The following is a 20,952-nucleotide window of genomic DNA, read 5'->3' as shown; positions in this document are numbered from 1 at the left end:
AGTGCAGATTGGAGGACGGCTGTCCTCGTTTCTGGGCGAGTGGACCACAATAACTTCAGACGCTTGGGTGCTGGAAGTCATCAGAGACGGCTACAAGCTAGAGTTCTGCCGACCCTTAAGAGACGGGTTTGTACTCTCTCCCTGCAAGTCTCCGGTCAAAGCTGTGGCAGTGCAGCAGACTTTGGACAATCTGATCCGCCTGGGTGCGGTCGTTCCGGTGCCAGAAAGTCAGCTTGGCAAGGGGCGTTACTCCATTTACTTTGTGGTACCAAAGAAAGGAGGTTCTGTCCGGCCTATCCTCGACCTCAAAGGGGTCAATCGGGCCTTGAAAGTGCGGCACTTTCGCATGGAGACTCTCCGCTCTGTTATAGCGGCAGTGAAGGCAGGGGAGTACCTGGCATCCTTGGACATCAAGGAAGCGTACCTGCATATTCCCATCTGGCCTCCTCATCAACGCTTTCTGCGTTTTGCAGTCCTGGGCCGACACTTCCAGTTCAGAGCCCTCCCGTTCGGGTTGGCTACTGCGCCGCGGACCTTTTCCAAGGTAATGGTGGTCATAGCGGCCTTCCTGCGAAAGGAAGGAGTACAAGTCCATCCTTATCTGGACGACTGGTTGATCCGAGCCCCCTCTTATGTAGAGTGCGGCAAAGCTGTGGACCGGGTAGTTGCTCTTTTGAGCTCCCTGGGATGGATCATCAACTGGGAGAAGAGCCAGCTGCGCCCGACTCAGTCCCTGGAGTATCTGGGAGTTCGATTCGACACCCAAGTGGGCAGAGTGTTCCTGCCAGACAATCGGATTGTCAAGCTTCAGGCTCAGGTGGACCAGTTCCTAGTAGCCTCTCCTCTTCGGGCTTGGGACTATGTGCAGCTGTTGGGCTCTATGACGGCCACGATGGAAGTAGTGCCCTGGGCCAGGGCTCATATGAGACCACTACAACACTCTCTGCTGCAGCGCTGGACTCCGATGTCGGAGGATTATGCTGTGCGTCTTCCCTTGGATCCAGCAGTGCGCAAGGCGCTGAGCTGGTGGATGCAGACAGACAAGTTGTCTGCGGGAATGCCTCTGGTATCCCCAGAGTGGATTGTCGTCACGACGGACGCCTCGTTATCGGGCTGGGGAGCCCACTGCTTGGGAAGGACAGCGCAGGGGCTCTGGTCTCCTGCAGAGGCAAAGTGGTCTATCAACCTCCTGGAACTCAGAGCCATTCGGTTGGCGCTTTTGGAGTTCATCCCGGTACTGGTGTTCAAGCCTGTACGGGTCCTGTCGGACAATGCCACGGCTGTGGCCTATGTCAACCGCCAGGGAGGTACCAAGAGCGCCCCTCTAGCCAAGGAAGCTATGAGTCTATGCCAGTGGGCGGAAGCGAACCTGGAACAGCTGTCAGCGGCCCACATTGCCGGAGTCATGAATGTCAAGGCGGACTTTCTCAGTCGCCATACCTTGGAGCCCGGAGAGTGGCAGCTATCTGCTCAGGCGTTCTTGGACATCACGAAGCGCTGGGGCCAGCCGAGCCTAGATCTGATGGCGTCATCGGCCAATTGCCAAGTGCCGCGCTTCTTCAGCAGAGGACGGGACCCTCGATCCCTGGGAGTAGATGCTCTTCTCCAACAATGGCCGACACAAGAGCTTCTCTATGTGTTCCCGCCCTGGCCCATGTTGGGCAGGGTACTAGACCGGGTGGCAAAGCATCCCGGCAGGATAATCCTGGTGGGTCCGGATTGGCCCAGGCGTCCCTGGTATGCGGACTTGATCAGGCTCTCAGTCGACGATCCTCTGCGGTTGCCAGTGGAGCAGGGCCTGTTACATCAGGGTCCCGTGGTGATGGAGGATCCCTCCCCCTTTGGTCTTACGGCCTGGCTATTGAGCGGCAGCGTCTGAGGAAGAAGGGCTTCTCAGACAAGGTCATCGCCACTATGCTGAGAGCGAGGAAACGCTCTACTTCTACTGCTTACGCCAGGGTTTGGCGTATCTTTGCAGCGTGGTGTGAAGCAGGCTCTCTTTCTCCTTTCACTGCTCCAATTTCTTCAGTGTTGACGTTCCTGCAAGAAGGTCTGGACAAAGGCCTGTCGCTCAGTTCCCTTAAGGTCCAGGTAGCGGCTCTGGCTTGCTTCAGGGGCCGCCTGAAGGGTGCTTCCCTGGCTTCGCAGCCAGATGTGGTGCGCTTTCTCAAGGGGGTTAATCACCTGCGCCCTCCTCTGCACTCAGTGGTGCCTGCGTGGAATCTCAACCTGGTGCTAAGAGCATTGCAGAAGCCGCCGTTTGAACCCTTGTCAAGGGCATCTCTGAAAGACCTGACGTTGAAAGCAGTCTTTTTGGTGGCTATCACTTCAGCCAGAAGAGTTTCCGAGCTCCAGGCGCTCTCATGTCGAGAGCCTTTTCTACAGTTCACTGAGGCAGGAGTGACTATTCGCACAGTGCCTTCCTTCCTGCCCAAGATTGTTTCTCGCTTCCATGTGAATCAGCAGCTATGTCTCCCTTCCTTTCGTAGGGAGGACTACCCAGAGGAGTACTCTGTTCTTAAATATCTGGATGTGAGACGAGTCATCATCAGATACTTGGAAGTGACCAATGATTTCCGGAAATCGGATCATCTGTTTGTCCTGTTTGCAGGTCCTCGTAAGGGTCTGCAGGCTGCTAAGCCTACAGTGGCAAGATGGGTCAAGGAAGCCATTGCAGCGGCTTATGTGGCCGCAGGGAAGGTGCCGCCTATCCAGCTGAAGGCTCACTCCACGAGAGCTCAGGCGACCTCGATGGCAGAGGCCGGATCCGTCTCCTTGGAAGAGATATGCAAGGCGGCAACTTGGGCTTCGGCTCATACATTCTCCAAGCATTACCGTTTGACTGTGGCTGCACGGGCGGAGGCCCGGTTTGGAGCTTCAGTGTTGAGGTCAGGGATTTCTATGTCCCGCCCTGGGTGAGTACTGCTTCGGTACATCCCACCAGTCTATGGATTGATCAGCTTGATGATATGGAAGGTAAAATTATGTATAATCATACCTGATAATTTTCTTTCCATTAATCATAGCTGATCAATCCATAGCCCCTCCCAGATATCTGTACTGTTTTTATTCTGGTTGCATTTCAGGTTCAAGTTTAGTCTTCAGTTACTTCAGAAAGACTTCGTGTTCAAGTTTTTTCACTTGGATTCTTCAAGAGTTAAGACGAGTTTGTGTTACAGTGAGCTGCTGCATTCCTCTCCCCTCCGTTTTCGGGGCTGGATTGAGATTTAAATTCTGCCGGCACTCCCTCCCGCTTCGTGCGGCTGTAGGGCAGCTTTGTACCCCTCCCGCTTCGGCGGTGTTAGGGTCAGTCAGCTCCTCCCGCGGTTGCGGTTGCAGGATAAGCCAGATCCCCCCGCATCAGCGGGTGTGGTGTCCCTCCCCCGCTCTGCGGGGATGAGCTGGACGGATTCCCCTCCCCCACTTGTGTGGGGATGAGCTGGGTTAATTCCCCTCCCCCGTTTCGGCGGTGGTGAGCTGGGCAGAGTGTCCCTTCGTGGGTGTAATTCTCTAAGTGCTGAGTCCTGCGGATGGAGCTTTGATATCGACATACTGAGGAGTTTCCGGCAGCACATGACCACATATAGGGAGGCAAAAGTTTGCTCTCTATCTCCACCTGCTGGTAGATGGACACAACCCACCAGTCTATGGATTGATCAGCTATGATTAATGGAAAGAAAATTATCAGGTATGATTATACATAATTTTACCTTCTTGAACACAGTGGCAGTGTAAGCCCCACGCACGGAATCAAGTAACATGAACGCTCAGCATGGTGATTGCACTACAGTGGTGCAGAGAGGATTGGCAGTAGTGCAGCTGGTTTTGGCACCGCTTGAGCCAGCAGGTGATATACGTGATTGCACAAAATAAAAACAAAGCAGTCTGTACCAAGTTATCGTCCCAAGCTTCAGCCCCACCAACTTCTCCTTGTCCCCTTTACAGCCCCCTTATCCCACCTACCCTGCGTTTCAGCCCCCAGTTCCAGTCCCTTCATCCACATGCCTTGCATTAGGGCCCCCCTTTTCAGCCCCAGACCCATTCTCCCACCTGCCCAAGGCATGGCCCCATTCTTCCTCCTGCCCCCTTCTCAGACCCCAGTTCCAGCTTCAGTCCCCACCTGCCTACCAGCTCCGTCAGCGGACAGACGACCCTCTTCTCCTGCCACCCAGCCTTTAAAAAAAAAATCTGTGAAGTGCCTCGCGTCGGCTCTGCTCTGCTGTAAAGGAAACAAATCGCATCGGCCCTTCCCACACTGTGTCCCGCGCTCTGATGTAACTTCCTATTTCCACGAGGGCAAGACACAGGGAAGGGCCGATGCGATGAGGCAATTTGCTTCCTTTACAGCAGAGCAGACGCGAGGCGCTTCACAGGTTTTTATTTTTTTAAGGTTGGGTGGCAGGAGAAGATTGTCATCTGTCCGTCGTCGGAGCTGGTAGGCAGGTGGGGACTGCGGCGCCAGCGGAGCACCCCCCCCCCCCACCCCCCCAACTGCTGACACCCTGGGCAGACTGCCCCGCCCTTGGTACGCCACTGGGTGGATATGAGTTTGGAGGACTTGTGCTTGGTTAAGCTTGACATACAGATATCGATGATGAAATCCAGTTGGAAGTGGTCAGACCATGGTACTGGCTTCCATTTGAATGAACTGATCAAGCTATTAGGATAGGAAGTGATGAAGTCTACGTATGGCCTTTTTCATGAGTTGCACCCTCGGAGAGTATAGTTACTTCGCAGTCCTTCAGGAGTGATTATACCTCATCTTAAACTCCTAGGTAAGCCTGTTGAAACAAATCATTTTAAGTTCCTTTTTAAATACTCCCAGGTTTTGCATCTCTCATTTCTAGTGGCAAATTAATAGCAGTCATCTTCCAGGTAACTTTGTAGTGTTAGTTTGGTGGCTCTGTGTAACGTGTTGCATCCATCCATCCTGTTTTATAGGGAACAATGAAAAGTGGAAACAGGCAAGAAGAAACGTGGATGAATCTGTTTGTAAAGCAGTTCGGCACAATGGGGTTTTCAGTAAGTATGAATTATGCCCAGCTAGCTTTTAGTACCTCCTAAACCCCCTCCTCTTTTTTTTTTTTTTTTCACATTTCTTTTTGGTGGGTTGTCCACAGTATTTTTATTTATTTATTTATTTATTTATTTTTAAATTTTAATTGGATGTACAGCCTCAACAATACAAAATTTCTTGCTAACAAGAAGCTTGAATAAAATAAAAATGTGTGCTTGTCATTTGTAAATGTTTCTTTAAACATCAGTAACAATAAACTTTCTTGCTTCAGAGAGAATCACCAGATGAAAGCATGCACAGCAATAAGATGGATGTGACTGGAGGTAAGCCCAAGCTAAAATGAAGAAATCAGCCTTTCATTTTCATTTGGCACATAGTTTTCTACTTGCTAGAACAATCCAGACAAATGGGTTATGTCACCCCCACCAGCAAATGGAGGCAGAGAATGTCGACTCTTCCAGAGTGGTGCAACCTAGAACTAGTCATTCCAGAACCTGTGGGATAGCTCTGTCCATCAACTAGCAGGTAGAGAGAGAGAACTGAGCTGAGACGTCTCTTTTGGTCTCCAGTCCAGCTCCTCAGTATTTTCTATCTACAGCAGGTAGATGGACACACTTTTCAGCCTCTTATTCTGAGTGATTGCTCCTGGTCTACTTGGTCAGCTGGTCCCCAGTTCAGTTTTGTGGGTGGCTTGAGTCTACAGAATCCTAGGGATGGTGAATAAGACTGAAAATACTGTAATGCCTCTGTATTACTCCATGGTTCGACCACGCCTTGAGTATTGCATTCGGTTCTAGTCTCCGTATCTCAAAAAAAGATACAGCAGAATTAGAAAAGGTTCAAAGAAGAGCAACCAAAATGATAAAAGGGATGGAACTCCTCTTCTATCAGGAAAAGCCATAGAGGTTAGGGCTGTTTAACTTGGAAAAGTGACATATGACTCATAACGTGGAACCTTGCATGACATAGCTATAATTCAGGGTTCCACGTTAGGAGTCACAGACCAAGAAAGGGATCTAGGTGTCGTCGTTGATGATACGTTGAAACCATCTGCTCAGTGTGCTGCTGCGGCTAAGAAAGCAAATAGAATGTTAGGTATTATTAGGAAAGGAATGGAAAACAAAAATGAGGATGTTATAATGCCTTTGTATTGCACCATGGTGCGACCGCACCTCGAATATTGTGTTTAATTCTGGTCGCCGCATCTCAAAAAAGATATAGTGGAATTAGAAAAGGTGCAGAGAAGGGCGACGAAAATGATAAAGGGGATGGGACAACTTCCCTACGAGGAAAGGCTAAAGCGGCTAGGGCTCTTTAGCTTGGAGAAAAGGCAGCTGAGGGGCAGATATGATAGTGATCTATAAAATAATTAGTGGAGTTGAACGGGTAGATGTGAAACGTCTGTTTGCGCCAGCGCTTGTGTCTTTTCAATCCGTCGTTGCTAACTCCAGACTCCGTTCCTTTTATCTTGCTGCACCATACAGTGGGGGAAATAAGTATTTGATCCCTTGCTGATTTTGTAAGTTTGCCCACTGACAAAGACATGAGCAGCCCATAATTGAAGGGTAGGTTATTGGTAACAGTGAGAGATAGCACATCACAAATTAAATCCGGAAAATCACATTGTGGAAAGTATATGAATTTATTTGCATTCTGCAGAGGGAAATAAGTATTTAATCCCTCTGGCAAACAAGACCTAATACTTGGTGGCAAAACCCTTGTTGGCAAGCACAGCGGTCAGACGTCTTCTGTAGTTGATGATGAGGTTTGCACACATGTCAGGAGGAATTTTGGTCCACTCCTCTTTGCAGATCATCTCTAAATCATTAAGAGTTCTGGGCTGTCGCTTGGCAACTCGCATCTTCAGCTCCCTCCATAAGTTTTCAATGGGATTAAGGTCTGGTGACTGGCTAGGCCACTCCATGACCCTAATGTGCTTCTTCCTGAGCCACTCCTTTGTTGCCTTGGCTGTATGTTTTGGGTCATTGTCGTGCTGGAAGACCCAGCCACGACCCATTTTTAAGGCCCTGGCGGAGGGAAGGAGGTTGTCACTCAGAATTGTACGGTACATGGCCCCATCCATTCTCCCATTGATGCGGTGAAGTAGTCCTGTGCCCTTAGCAGAGAAACACCCCCAAAACATAACATTTCCACCTCCATGCTTGACAGTGGGGACGGTGTTCTTTGGGTCATAGGCAGCATTTCTCTTCCTCCAAACACGGCGAGTTGAGTTCATGCCAAAGAGCTCAATTTTTGTCTCATCTGACCACAGCACCTTCTCCCAATCACTCTCGGCATCATCCAGGTGTTCACTGGCAAACTTCAGACGGGCCGTCACATGTGCCTTCCGGAGCAGGGGGACCTTGCGGGCACTGCAGGATTGCAATCCGTTATGTCGTAATGTGTTACCAATGGTTTTCGTGGTGACAGTGGTCCCAGCTGCCTTGAGATCATTGACAAGTTCCCCCCTTGTAGTTGTAGGCTGATTTCTAACCTTCCTCATGATCAAGGATACCCCACGAGGTGAGATTTTGCGTGGAGCCCCAGATCTTTGTCGATTGACAGTCATTTTGTACTTCTTCCATTTTCTTACTATGGCACCAACAGTTGTCTCCTTCTCGCCCAGCGTCTTACTGATGGTTTTGTAGCCCATTCCAGCCTTGTGCAGGTGTATGATCTTGTCCCTGACATCCTTAGACAGCTCCTTGCTCTTGGCCATTTTGTAGAGGTTAGAGTCTGACTGATTCACTGAGTCTGTGGACAGGTGTCTTTCATACAGGTGACCATTGCCGACAGCTGTCTGTCATGCAGGTAACGAGTTGATTTGGAGCATCTACCTGGTCTGTAGGGGCCAGATCTCTTACTGGTTGGTGGGGGATCAAATACTTATTTCCCTCTGCAGAATGCAAATAAATTCATATACTTTCCACAATGTGATTTTCCGGATTTAATTTGTGATGTGCTATCTCTCACTGTTACCAATAACCTACCCTTCAATTATGGGCTGCTCATGTCTTTGTCAGTGGGCAAACTTACAAAATCAGCAAGGGATCAAATACTTATTTCCCCCACTGTATGCCTGGAATAGACTTCCTGAGCCGGTACGTCAAGCTCCGTCTCTGGCCATCTTCAAATCTAAGCTAAAAGCCCACCTTTTTGATGCTGCTTTTAACTCCTAACCCTTATTCACTTGTTCAGAACCCTTAGTTTATCGTCCTCACTTTAATATTCCCTTATCTCTTGTTTGTCTGTCAAGCAGGGACTGTCTCTTCATGTTCAAGTGTACAGCGCTGCGTACGTCTAATAGCGCTTTAGAAATGATAAGTAGTAGTAGCTTTCCAAAAATACTAGGACTAAGGGCATGCGATGAAGCTACAATGTAGTAAATTTAGAACGAATCAGAGAACATGTTTCTTCACTCAACGTGTAATTAAACTCTGGAATTCGTTGCCAGAGAATGTGGTAAAGGTGGTTAGCTTAGTGGAGTTTAAAAAAGGTTTGGACAGCTTCCTAAAAAAGTCCATAGACCATTATTAAATTGACTTGGGGAGACTCCACTATTTCTGGGATTAGCAGTATAGAATGGTTTGTATTTTGGGGGGGATCTTGCCAGATATTTATTTATTTATGCAGAACATTTATACCCCGCTTTATACCACTGAAAGCGGCCTCAAAGCGGCTTACAATGAACTGATGAAACAATACAGTGACAGTAGAGAGGGTAGAAGGAACCGAGGAAGAAGGGAAGTGACCTGGATTAGCCACTGTTGGAAACAGGATGCTGGGCTTGATGGACCTTTGGTCTTACCCAGTATGACAATACTTATGTACTTATACTGTTTGGGCCAGGGTTGTACTAGTACTTCTATCCCTGCTAATCCAAATTTCTTCCTATAGCTAAAGAAAAGCAACCACTTCGCATTCTGCTGCATCGTTATCAAGTTAAACAATGGGAACCCTCAACATTCCATTAGAAGCTGAAAGGCAGAGGGGCTCAGCTCCCAATTCACCCAGGTCCAGAGAATGTATTAAGCCTACTGTTAGACTGGCTATGGGATCCTTTTGCAAAGCTGCGGTAGAAAATGGCCAATTTTCCATTTTCTGAATTAATGTTGCCATTAGCACATGGCCATTACCAAAACTTAGTGTGTGAACCCTTAGAGTGGAGGAGTGGCCTAGTGGTTAGGGTGGTGGACTTTGGTCCTGGGGAACTGAGGAACTGAGTTGGATTCCCACTTCAGGCACAGGCAGCTCCTTGTGACTCTGGGCAAGTCACTTAACACTCCATTGCCCCATGTAAGCCGCATTGAGCCTGCCACGTGTGGGAAAGCGCAGGGTACAAATGTAACAAAAATAAAATAGATACTATTGGAGATTCTACATGGAATGTTGCTACTATTGGAGATTCTACATGGAATGTTGCTATTCCACTAGCAACATTCCATGTAGAAGGCTGCGCAGGCTTCTGTTTCTGTGAGTGTGCAGGACGTCAGACTCACAGAAGCAGAAGCCTGCGCGGCCACATTGGTGATCTGCAAGGGCCGACTTCTACATGGAATGTTGCTAGTGGAATAGGAACATTTCATGTAGAATCTCAAATAGTAACAACAGTGGAGGAGTGGCCTAGTGGTTAGGGTGGTGGACTTTGGTTCTGAGGAACTGAGTTCGATTCCCACTTCAGGCACAGGCAGCTCCTTGTGACTCTGGGCAAGTCACTTAACCCTCCATTGCCCCATGTAAGCCGCATTGAGCCTGCCATGAGTGGGAAAGCGCAGGGTACAAATGTAACAAAAATAAATAGATACTATTGGAGATTCTACATGGAATGTTGCTACTGTTGGAGATTCTACATGGAATGTTGCTACTATTGGAGATTCTACATGGAATGTTGCTACTATTGGAGATTCTACATGGAATGTTGCTATTCCACTAGCAACATTCCATGTAGAAGGCTGCGCAGGCTTCTGTTTCTGTGAGTCTGTCGTGCAGGACGTCAGCCTCACAGAAGCAGAAGCCTGCGCGGCCACATTGGTGATCTGCAAGGGCCGACTTCTACATGGAATGTTGCTAGTGGAATAGCAACATTCCATGTAGAATCTCAAATAGTAGCAACAGTGGAGGAGTGGCCTAGTGGTTAGGGTGGTGGACTTTGGTCCTAGGGAACTGAGGAACTGAGTTCGATTCCCACTTCAGGCACAGGCAGCTCCTTGTGACTCTGGGCAAGTCACTTAACCCTCCATTGCCCCATGTAAGCCGCATTGAGCCTGCCATGAGTGAGAAAGCGCGGGGTACAAATGTAACAAAAAAAAAAAAAAATTACTGCCACCTGTTTTGTAGGCGGAAGGGCTGGCACGCTAGTCCTGCACTAATCACTTGGCAGTGCTGATTAGTGCTCCCTGCCAAAAAAAAATTTAAAATTATTTTTAGCGCATGGTTTGCGTACGTACTTTCGGATTTTATCGTTCAGCACATCCCGCAGTAAAAGCTGCAGTAAGCATGCACTAGTAAAAGGAGCCCTTTGGGTTTGAACAGCCAATGATTTATATATACTACATTGCAATACTCCGTGTTCTAGTCGGTTCTAAAATTGACTACCCCCACCCTTAGGTCTTTCTTAGACAAAAACCCTGAATATGACGGATCTGACTTTAATGAGAAATGAATTTCACTATTGTATGAATTTATTTATCCAGGGTGAAAGCAGAATCAATCCAATTCCTTAAAAGATAAAATACAACTGAAGTTGGAATTTCCATGTCAGCTATGTTAACCAGGGTGGCAGTTTCTAAATCTCTTTAAAACATTCACAGTCATCTGAGGAATGGAGGAGATCCAATATAATGACTTAAAAAAAAAAAAAAAAAAGGATTTCAGAAGCAATATGGGAAGCTATAGCTCAGTGAGTAGAAATCCATGCCATGCAAAGAGGTAGAAGCATTAACCATACAGATATACAGCTTAATGGGAATGAATCGGCATAGATTTAGCAAAGAGAGGTTTTGCTGTACCAAGATACAGAACAAGTGGAGAAATGCAAACCTAGTTATAGTGTATTTGGATTTTCAGAATACATTTCACAAAGTCCCTCAGTGGGATGCGTGAAAATAGGAGGCAGCACCCTTTTGGGCTTTGGAAATTGGCTAAAATACAGGAAAAGGAGAATAGATCTAATTGTCAAACTTCCAAATAGAAAATGTTCAATAATGAAGTGCCCCATCGGCCTGTACTGGATCCTGTGCCATTATCTGGAGAAAGATGCATGAGTGAAGTGTTCAGATTTCCAGATATGACAAAATTATTCAAAGTCACTAAAACAAGAGTGTTAACGAAGACGCAAATGACATGTGATGCACTTAAGAATAATCCTAATTACAGGACACATTTCTGGGCTCTGAGTTGAGCATCGCCACCCAAGAAAAAGATTTAGAAGTCATGTGCAAAATGTGTGCCATGGTTTCAGAACGTAAGGGGTTATTTGAAAAGGAATTGAGAACATAATGTGACTGTGCCTTGAGTATTGTGCACAGTTCTGGTTCTAACTTTAAATATGCTGTGGAATCTGTTCCTGAAGTCGCTTCTTTAAAATTGATGAACGGCTATTGTTGAACACTGCAATTACGTTTGAAAGAACCACCACACGATTGACATTCCTATCCAAATACATATACTGTGAATAGATTAAAGCTGTCATGGTTCTCTCAGTACCAGGGTGGGTACAAAATCCAGACTGTTCAAGATGCATTTGTCTTCCGGGTACTGAATTAACTTAGTAAGAGCTTTTCAAGTATCTGTGGTAATTGGTATGAAGGGGAGGACAGCACTGCTTCACCTGGCCTATTTCATTTTATTGTATTTTCAGGAATTGTACAAGATAGGCGAATGGAGCTGGAGAAGCCTGGCCTCTGCCGTGTAGCAGAGAAGATCCCCGGTGCTCGGTCTCACATTTCCAAAGAGTCTTCCATGGATCGCAGTCCTTACTTTGATAAGGTTGGTTGGCGCCGGCTTGCAGTCTGTCTATGGCATTCTGGTGTGAGGTCTGATTTGGGATTTGATGTGTATTTTATCTTTTTTTTTTAATTTATGTAAAGATTTGGCATAATTAAGTACATAGCCCAGTTCAAATTCTGCTGCTCCTGCTTCTTGTTATCTTAGGCAGGTCACTTAACCCTTCATTACCTCAAGGGCAAGAAAATACTCTAATGTACCTGAATGTAACTCGCCTTGAACTACTACTGAAAAAGATGTGAACTAAATATCAATGAAGTCGGCATAACAGAGTAAATAAAAATAATACAGGAAGAGAAGATATTTTTACTTTATTTTATTTCTTATTAGTCGCTGTTATTCCCATACAGAGTTCAATGTGACTTTCATCAAGAAATTAAGTACATCCAGTGAAAATAGAATACATGATGAAGTTAAAACAGAAAAGAAAAAAAATCTAGAACAATTGTCATTTACAAGACAAAACAGGCATAAAATATTAAATTTTCCCTAAAACTTATTTTCTAAATGAATCTTCAAGGATTTACGAAAAGCACTATAATACGGTATAGGCCTTATATAAATTGGTAAATCATTCTAACATTTTGCTGAAAGTTGTTGCACGTAATGTCTTAAATCTGATGCCTTTAGGTGAAGGGAATAATACTAAGTTCAAATGATTGCCCGCTAATCTATTCCTAATTTTAGGTACTAGAATCCATTGACTTAAATATCCTGGCATATTTCCTTAAAAAAAAACAAATAGATCTTGCAAGGTTTAAAAATCTCTCTTGCCTGTACCGGAAGCCAATGCAATGTAATATAGAAATGAGTTACCCTCTTTGGCTTAGGTAAAATCAGTCTGGCTACTTAATGAGACTGTGCGACCTACATATAACACATTGTAATAATCAATTTGTGATAAAATGAGGGATTGTACCAACAATTTAAAATTATCATTACTAAAACTGTGACATATTTGTCTTAACTTTTTAACTACTGACTGGCAATGTTTTTCCAATGACAAATGTTCATCAGTCTTGATCCCTAATACTTTCAAATCTGTTTCAACCTTCAAATCGACACCATTAGAGCATAACCGTATATTTGATACATCAGTGTTAGTTGCCATGACAATCAAAAACTTGGTTTTGTCACAATTTAATTTAAGGCGTAAACAGTCCACCTATCTTTCAACCAAAGTGAGACCACGAGTCATCAGCATTTTAACATCTGAAATACAGTGCGATTGTCGACAGCATAAGAAAAGCAACAAATGCCCTCTTTTTCCATGTAAAAACCTAAGGAGGATATCGAGGAGGGGGATCCCTGACGTACCCCAGTATTCACTAGCCAGTCATCTGACAAAATCCCTTTTAACTTCACACTATAGGATCTACAACTAGGGAAACCTCTAAGCCAGTCCAATACCCTACCCCTAGTACCAAAAGAATTAACATTTCCAGCAACATCAAATGTATTGGAAAGATGAAATTGCATCTTCACAATTTGCTGTCCATAACTCCTAAACTTTCTAGATTCACTAATTAGGTTACCTAATAGCATCCCTGTGCTATATCCTTTTCTAAATCCTGATTGACTTTGTTATAACAAACTACACTGTTCTAAATAATTCGTAAGTTGAATTGCTACTATACCCTCTAAAACTTTAAAATACAAAGGTATAGAGGCCACTGGCCTATAGTTAGTAACATCTCCCCAATCCACCCCTCTAATTTTTTTGAAATGGGGGTAAGAGTAATTTTACCGTTTAGAAAAAGTTCATTATTCAAACATTCCGTTATCCATTTTGTTCCTAATTTCCATAACAGGAAGAAACTCAGTCCAGCTTCTATCTGCTGCATATTCCATCTGTATCTGCCTCGTAAAGTCCCCACTAGAAAGAATTTCCTCATAATCATTTTGTACAATTGTCTTTCCTTCAACCACCGGTCAAACATCCTTAATCTTCTCAAGGTCTCCATGTTTGGTTTGCGCCATAGTTCCGTTAGGTGCCACGGTAATAAGCCTGCGGTGTCTGGGCAGAGCTTACTCACATGCCCTCTTTCTAGCATGCAGGGAAGCAGGAAAACATGTTGAGCAAGTGGTACTGTATACATTTCATTAATAGCGATGGTAGTTGAGGGGTAAATAGAGGATATTGCATGCTCAGCTAGCCAGGAGGTTGCATTCAATGGAGGAAGGTGGCAAAAGGATCTTTATTTTCTTTTGTAGGCCATCTATCATTACACAATGAAGTGGATAACAGCAATACATACATAATAAAACATAGAAAAACACACACAATAAGTAACATAGTAACATAGTAGATGACAGCAGAAAAAGACCTGCATGGTCCATCCACTCTGCCCAAGACAAACTCATATGTGTATACCTTACCTTGAATTTGTACCTGTCCTTTTCAGGGCACAGACCATATAAGTCTGCCCAGCAGTATTTCCCGCCTCCCAACCACCAGTCCCGCCTCCCATCACCGGCTCTGTTACAGACCGTATAAGTCTGCCCTCCCCTATCCTCGCCTCCCAACCACCACCCCCTCTTCCCCCCACCTGCTCTGCCACCCAATTTCAGCTAAGCTTCTGAGGATCCATTCCTTCTGCACAGGATTCCTCTATGCATATCCCACGCATGTTTGAACTCCGTTACCATTTTCATCTCCACCACCTCCCGCGGGAGGGCATTCCAAGCGTCCACCACCCTCTCCGTGAAAAAATACTTCCTGACATCTTTCCTGAGGAAGTATTTTTTCACGGAGAGGGTGGTGGACGCTTGGAATGCCCTCCTGCGGGAGGTGGTGGAGATGAAAACGGTAACGGAGTTCAAACATGCGTGGGATATGCATAGAGGAATCCTGTGCAGAAGGAATGGATCCTCAGAAGCTTAGCTGAAATTGGGTGGCGGAGCAGTAGGGGGGAAGAGGGGGTGGTGGTTGGGAGGCGAGGATAGGGGAGGGCAGACTTATACGGTCTGTAACAGAGCCGGTGATGGGAGGCGGGACTGGTGGTTGGGAGGCGGGAAATACTGCTGGGCAGACTTATATGGTCTGTGCCCTGAAAAGGACAGGTACAAAAGTATAAAAGCATCAGCTAATTGTGAGTCTAAAAAGATGAGTTTAAGACCCCTTGTGCAAGGATAACGGATCCTACTCTTAACAAAATGCTAAAGGTAAAGCATTGCACAACCTTGTCATTTCTTTGCTCACAAAGGAGTATAGTGTTTAGATGAGTAGGATTCTTAGGAGTATGGACAGGAATAATGGGGTAGCTGGAGCTTTATAGAGTTGCATGATAGTGCTGGATTATCAATCAGTCTATTGATTCCCTTACTTAATCTTTGCAAATTACTAATTGTATCTGATACCTTGGAACGACAATGTCATAACAAAACTATGTAAGCCACATTGAGCCTGCAAATAGGTGGGAAAATGTGGGATACAAATGCAATAAATAAAAATTCTACCATTGATGAGATTTCCTACTGTTGTAATTGCTTAGATTAATTTATAATTATAATCCACTTTGAGCTTTCAGGGTTAGACATATAATATTCAACTCCCAATTAAATGGACCTGTTGGTCTTTTTTGTTTCCTATTAGGTCCTATATAAGTATAGTTGTGCCCCTCCCCCCCCCCCCCCAAATCACATCTGAAAGGAGAATATTAGCAGTTTTGCAGATGCTGTTACTATGACAATATTTACAAAAAGGATGTTGCAGTCAGTTCTGTAAACCTGGGCCTCAAACTTTTTTAAATTACCATTACAAAATGAATGACCAGTCTCCACATGTGATGGTGAAAGTGATTGTGCCTCATTTAATTCTTCAACCCTCCCCACCCCACCCCCAAATGTAACAATCCAAAATATTTTTGAGTATGAAATGTGCCTTTTATGCTCCTGTTCCTTTAACATGTTCTCTTTGGTCTGCTGTTTATTGCAATTTGTGTGATATCTGGTTATTGTTGTCTGAGTCATGTTTTACAGTTACGTATGTGGGTCATGTGATCTGCTTAGGCTTAAATGAAATATACATTTAATAAACTAAATTAATGACTCCATGCAGAGAATAATATTAATAGAAATAAGCCCCTCACTAAGTGAAATTAAGTTTGCTGGGGATTTTGTGCTGATAGGTAACGCTAAGAATAGCACTTGAGTCAGGCGAGGTTAGATGCTCCTAGTAAGGTTCATCAGAGATTGGTTAAAAATGAAGATCTTCTGTTTGAACTGAAAGCCATTTTTCCAGCATATGAACCAGCTATAAAAACTTTTTCTCTGTGAAGGTGGCAGCTGTTTTCTCTGCACCCTTAATGACCTTGCCATGCAGCTTGTACTAACATGATCTTTTCTGTTTTCTTTTTGCTCCCCTTGTCGGTCCGGTCTGTCATACAAATCTTCTTAAATTGGCCATGATCTGTCTTGTCTTCCTCCCTGCTTGACTGGTACATCTGTGTCTCGTGGCCCTCTCAGGATGGCATTGTAGCAGAAGAGTCCCAAAACATGCAGTGTATGTCAGCTCCTAACTTGAAGCTTCCCCCTTCCAGTAGTGCACTACCTAACCAGTCCCTGATCTCTGCAGTGGGGCTGGGTATTCCAAACCTGAACACTGTCAGGCAGGTAAGTCCTTCTAAGCAGCCAGACCAGCCACTAGAGACTTATCATCCCAGCATTACTGCCTAAATTCTGTCCTGTAAAATTAGCTGAGTGAAAGGAGGTGGACTGGCAGTGGGTGGTAAAAGCATTTTTCAGCTCAGCTATGATTTCTTAACCCTCCAGATGTGTGGGTTTCTGAAGTTCTACCAGTAGATGGAGACAGAACTGGTTTGATAACAACCATGAGACTTGTGCAGTTATCAGAGATGTAGTATTTCTGTCTCCAGCAGATGGAGTAGCAAACTTGTGCAGACAACAGACCAGGCCAGCCAGCCCTGGGGACTGGAGGGCTTGATCTCAGCTGATACCAGGCTTTGGGCTGTAGGAGTGCAAAACCTGGTACAATCCACGGTACTCGCCCACGCTGATTACTGTAATAGTATCTTCGTTGGATGTAAGGCCCAAATCATGAAGAAACTTCAGACTGCCCAGAACACGGTAGCTAGACTTATTAATGGAAGCCTAGATTCAAAAGTGCAACACCTCTCCATATGAAACTTCATTGGCTCCCTATTAGAGAACGAGTCAACTTTAAGGCCATCACACTAATCCACAAGATCATCCATGGAGTATCACCAAGTTACACGGTCAATCTTTTTAAATCTTCCATCCAGAAACAGGTCAACATCTTCACGAACATACCTTAACCTGCACCTTCCCAGTTGCAAAGGACTAAAGTATAAAACATATCATGCATCTAACTTCCCCTACCTGGGATCCCAATGCTGTACATTCGATCAACTAGTGAGTACCTTCCCTTTAGGAAACTATTGAAAACCCATCTATTCAAACAGATTTACCCAAACGACTTGACCTACCATAAGCAAACATAAGCAACCCATCCATTTACCGGTTCATCTTATCATTAATAACAATGACTTAGAAATTACCTCCTACCAATCTTCTTACCCTCCATACTCTTCCCCTACCTCTTCTTTATCGCTCTATGTCCTTACCTATCCCTATCCTTTCTCTCATACCTCTTTTATCCCATTTACCCCTTGTTCATGTGTCCTACCACATACCTCCTTTGTTGATTCTGATACTACAGATTGTATTCTCTGTTACTATGTAAGCCACATTGAGCCTGCGATGAGCAGGAAAGCATGGGATACAAATGTAATAAATAAATAACAGAATAAGGATCAATGTGAAAACTATCTAAACACTTTGTCACTACCTGGGTAGCACCTGGGGAGTTTCAGGAAAATAACTGCTCATAGTTCTTGAACAGGGCCTCAGGACAGAGATGTTTACCCTCTGCATTCCCTATCTGAAACTGAGCAAAATCCATTACCTCCTGGCTGAATTTGAACTCCAAGGCCAATCAGAGCCCAGAGCACCAACTTTGAAAGTATGTGGCCAATGGCACTGCAGGTTGCCTTTCCACAGGAGTAAACTGAAAAAGAGAAGAGCTTTCTCTGCAACAGCTTTAAAACATAGAACAAACACCACCTGTTGGCCAAACAAGAGAAATAACTGCATGAAAATACTATTGCAATTCACAGTTTGAGCAATATTCAAATTCATACTGTGGGCAACGGGTGAATTTTTCAGCATGAGAATTATAAGAATATTTTATGTAGTGTACTTCTCTAGTTTGGCCAGCAGGTGGTATGTGTTTGTTTAAAGCTGTTCCTAGTTTAACAGCCAAGAAGAAGTAATATGCAGTGATGTGGCCAGCTACTTTTATATTTCAATATTTTTATTGATGAAATAACAGAATATGTAACCACCATTCACATCATAATTTGACAGTTCCACAAGCCATGTTACAAATGACAAAGGAAACCAATTATCTCATCATCATTTATCCCCATTACCCCTTCTCCACCCCCTACCCCCCCTCCCATCTCTTACAACATTTATTGTACCACTGTTATGCAACATTCCAATCAATAAAACTAATGAGTATCAGTGTAATATATACATTTACGTTTCAACAGATAAACTGGATCGTAGAGAGCTCTGGATCTTGTAGCTCTCTACCCTCCATATTAAAATGTATTTGCCCTGGGAGCAATCCCTCCCCCCTCCTTTCCCAGTTCCTTCAAATATAGATGTGGTTGTCATCATCCCGTCTCCGTCACTCTGCGTCAGGTCCTTCTTTCGTCCCCCGCCTGTTTGCCAACCTCCGAAGGATCTGACGTCTACTAACAGGGTGTAGAGTGTTCCAATATTTTCTCCAGATCCGTGCAAACACCTCGGGGCCTTTTACCCGGTTGACCACTGTAACTGCTCCACAGAGCTCCTGGTGCATTAATTCAGTCATCTTTGTCCTCCACAATTCTCTGGTGGGTGCCTGTTCTTCTCGCCATTTGAGGAGAATCACTTGTTTCCCGACCAGTGTTACTCTTTGTAGAAATCCCGCCATTCCCGATGGCATGGGTTGTCCCACCTGGAATATATCAAACAAGAGCAAGGGCCCCACTACCAGTTTTCGTTTCCAGTACTGCCCCGACTCTGTTATTATTTGTATCCAAAATTTCTGGATGTCTGGGCACTCCCAAAACATGTGACCCAGTGTCGCCCTTGGCTCTCCACATTTGAGACATGTACCAGTGCCAAAGCCTGCTTTCTGCGCTCTGATCGGCGCTATGTAGGTTCTCAGGGCAAACTTATACTGCTGTTCCCATTGTCGTGTAAAGTCAGATCGCCCTAGAATTGCCCTTAAGAAGCTCTGAAGGTCTTCTACCATTAGCGTAGTCCCCAGATCCCGCGACCAGTTTGTCGCTAGGTTGCAATAGTCTATATCTGGCGTAGTATCTTGAAGGTTTCGATGATGGAAACGTAGGGGCACTATATTTTGTGATCCCAGCGTTAATGCTGTTGAGAGTACATCTTGTACATCCTCGCTTAAGTTGAACGCTCCCAAGGTGTGAGCATAATGCTTTACTTGTGCGTGCGCAAAAAAATCTGTGTCCAAGATGCCATATTCTCTCTTCAGTTCTTCCATGGGTTTAAGCTGCCCTTCCTCATCTATCAACTGGTACAAATAGAGGATTCCTTGCTGTCTCCAACGCGCAAAAACATTATCCGTTGTCCCCACCGGGAAGTCTGGATTCAGCCTCAGGGAGACAAAAGGTGTTGCTGCTGCGGAGAAATCATGTCTTTTGCACAGCCATCTCCACATTGCTCTGGCTGAGCGCACAAACCAGTTCATGGGGGCTTTGACCCCCGCCATCTTTTTGGTGGTGTGCAGCTGACAGCTCAAGTGTAATCCAGGTGTCAAGGAAGCCTCTAACTGTGTGTTCGTAAAGTGTTGGCTACCCACCAACCAGTCCCTTACATGTCGCATAGTGCACGAAATGGTGAGGTATCTTACATTCAGTAAACCCATTCCCCCATGTGTTTTTGGCTTATATAAGACTTCTAGTGGCAACCGGGGTCGTCTATTGTTCCATAAGAACTTCCTTAACATGGCTTTCAGCTCTCTTTCTTCCCTTCCTCTCAGGTGCAGTGGCAACACTTGAAATTTATATAACCATTTAGGAACTATGAGCATGTTGAAGAGAGCTATGCGCCCCGACAAGGAAAGCGGACAAGCGCCCCACATTCCCAACAGGCGTTTGGTCTCCACTAACAGGGGTCTTATATTTATCTTATAAAGTGTGGATAATTTGACCGGCACCTCTATCCCCAAGTACTTCAATCTCTCATCTGCCCAACGGAAAGGGAAGGGCCCCGCCCAGTCCTGCTGGGCTTCTCCTGTCATCCCCATTGCCATAGATTTTGTCAGATTTAGGCAGAATCCTGACAGATCCCCATAGTGTTGTACTTCCTTCAGCAGGTTCCGTACTGAATTCTGCGGGTCATCTATCATCAGCAGTAAATCATCTGCATAAGCTAGAAGCTTAAGTACCTCTTCTCCCGCCCCCACGCCTTTGATCCCGGGGTTTTGTCGTATATTACATAGTAGGGGTTCTAACGCCAGCAGAAAAAGTAATGGGGACAGGGGGCATCCCTGTCTTGTCCCTCTCCTTATCAAAAATTCTTCCGTTCTTACCCCATTCACTATCAGTCGGGCTCTCGGATCTGAGTAAAGCGCTCCCAGCACTCCCGCAAACCAGCCCTGCACTCCAATCCAGCGCAGTGTTCCTTGTAAAAAAGGAACGTGCCACCCTGTCGAAGGCACGTTCTGCATCCAAACTTATCACTTGGGTGCCCTTGCCGGAGCTTCTGTTACCGCTGCTATAAGTTTCCTTACATTAATAACGGAGTGGCGGCCTCGTACAAAACCAACCTGATCCCCTTTAATTAAAGAGGGTATTACCTGGGCC

The 20,952-nt window shown here is 45.3% G+C and overlaps 1 protein-coding gene across 4 annotated transcripts in view; it reads left to right on the top strand.

The window, feature by feature from the left end:
• The window catches only part of TNRC6A (trinucleotide repeat containing adaptor 6A), a 113,380-nt gene that overhangs the window by 58,588 nt on the left and 33,840 nt on the right, over positions 1-20,952 (top strand). For 2 of the 4 annotated variants that reach the window (XM_030211146.1, XM_030211145.1), the window contains 4 exons: positions 4,942-5,022; positions 5,289-5,340; positions 11,877-12,004; positions 16,490-16,636. In XM_030211146.1, coding sequence (XP_030067006.1) covers positions 4,942-5,022; positions 5,289-5,340; positions 11,877-12,004; positions 16,490-16,636 — 408 coding nt within the window. The remainder of the gene's footprint in view (positions 1-4,941; positions 5,023-5,288; positions 5,341-11,876; positions 12,005-16,489; positions 16,637-20,952) is intronic. The other 2 variants (XM_030211148.1, XM_030211147.1) reach the window with 1 other exon arrangement.

The sequence above is a fragment of the Microcaecilia unicolor genome, chromosome 8, assembly GCF_901765095.1.
Source record: "Microcaecilia unicolor chromosome 8, aMicUni1.1, whole genome shotgun sequence".
Lineage (NCBI taxonomy): Eukaryota > Metazoa > Chordata > Amphibia > Gymnophiona > Siphonopidae > Microcaecilia > Microcaecilia unicolor.
The sequence above is the reverse complement of the archived record's forward strand: the minus strand, read 5'-3'. Positions and strand labels throughout refer to the sequence as shown.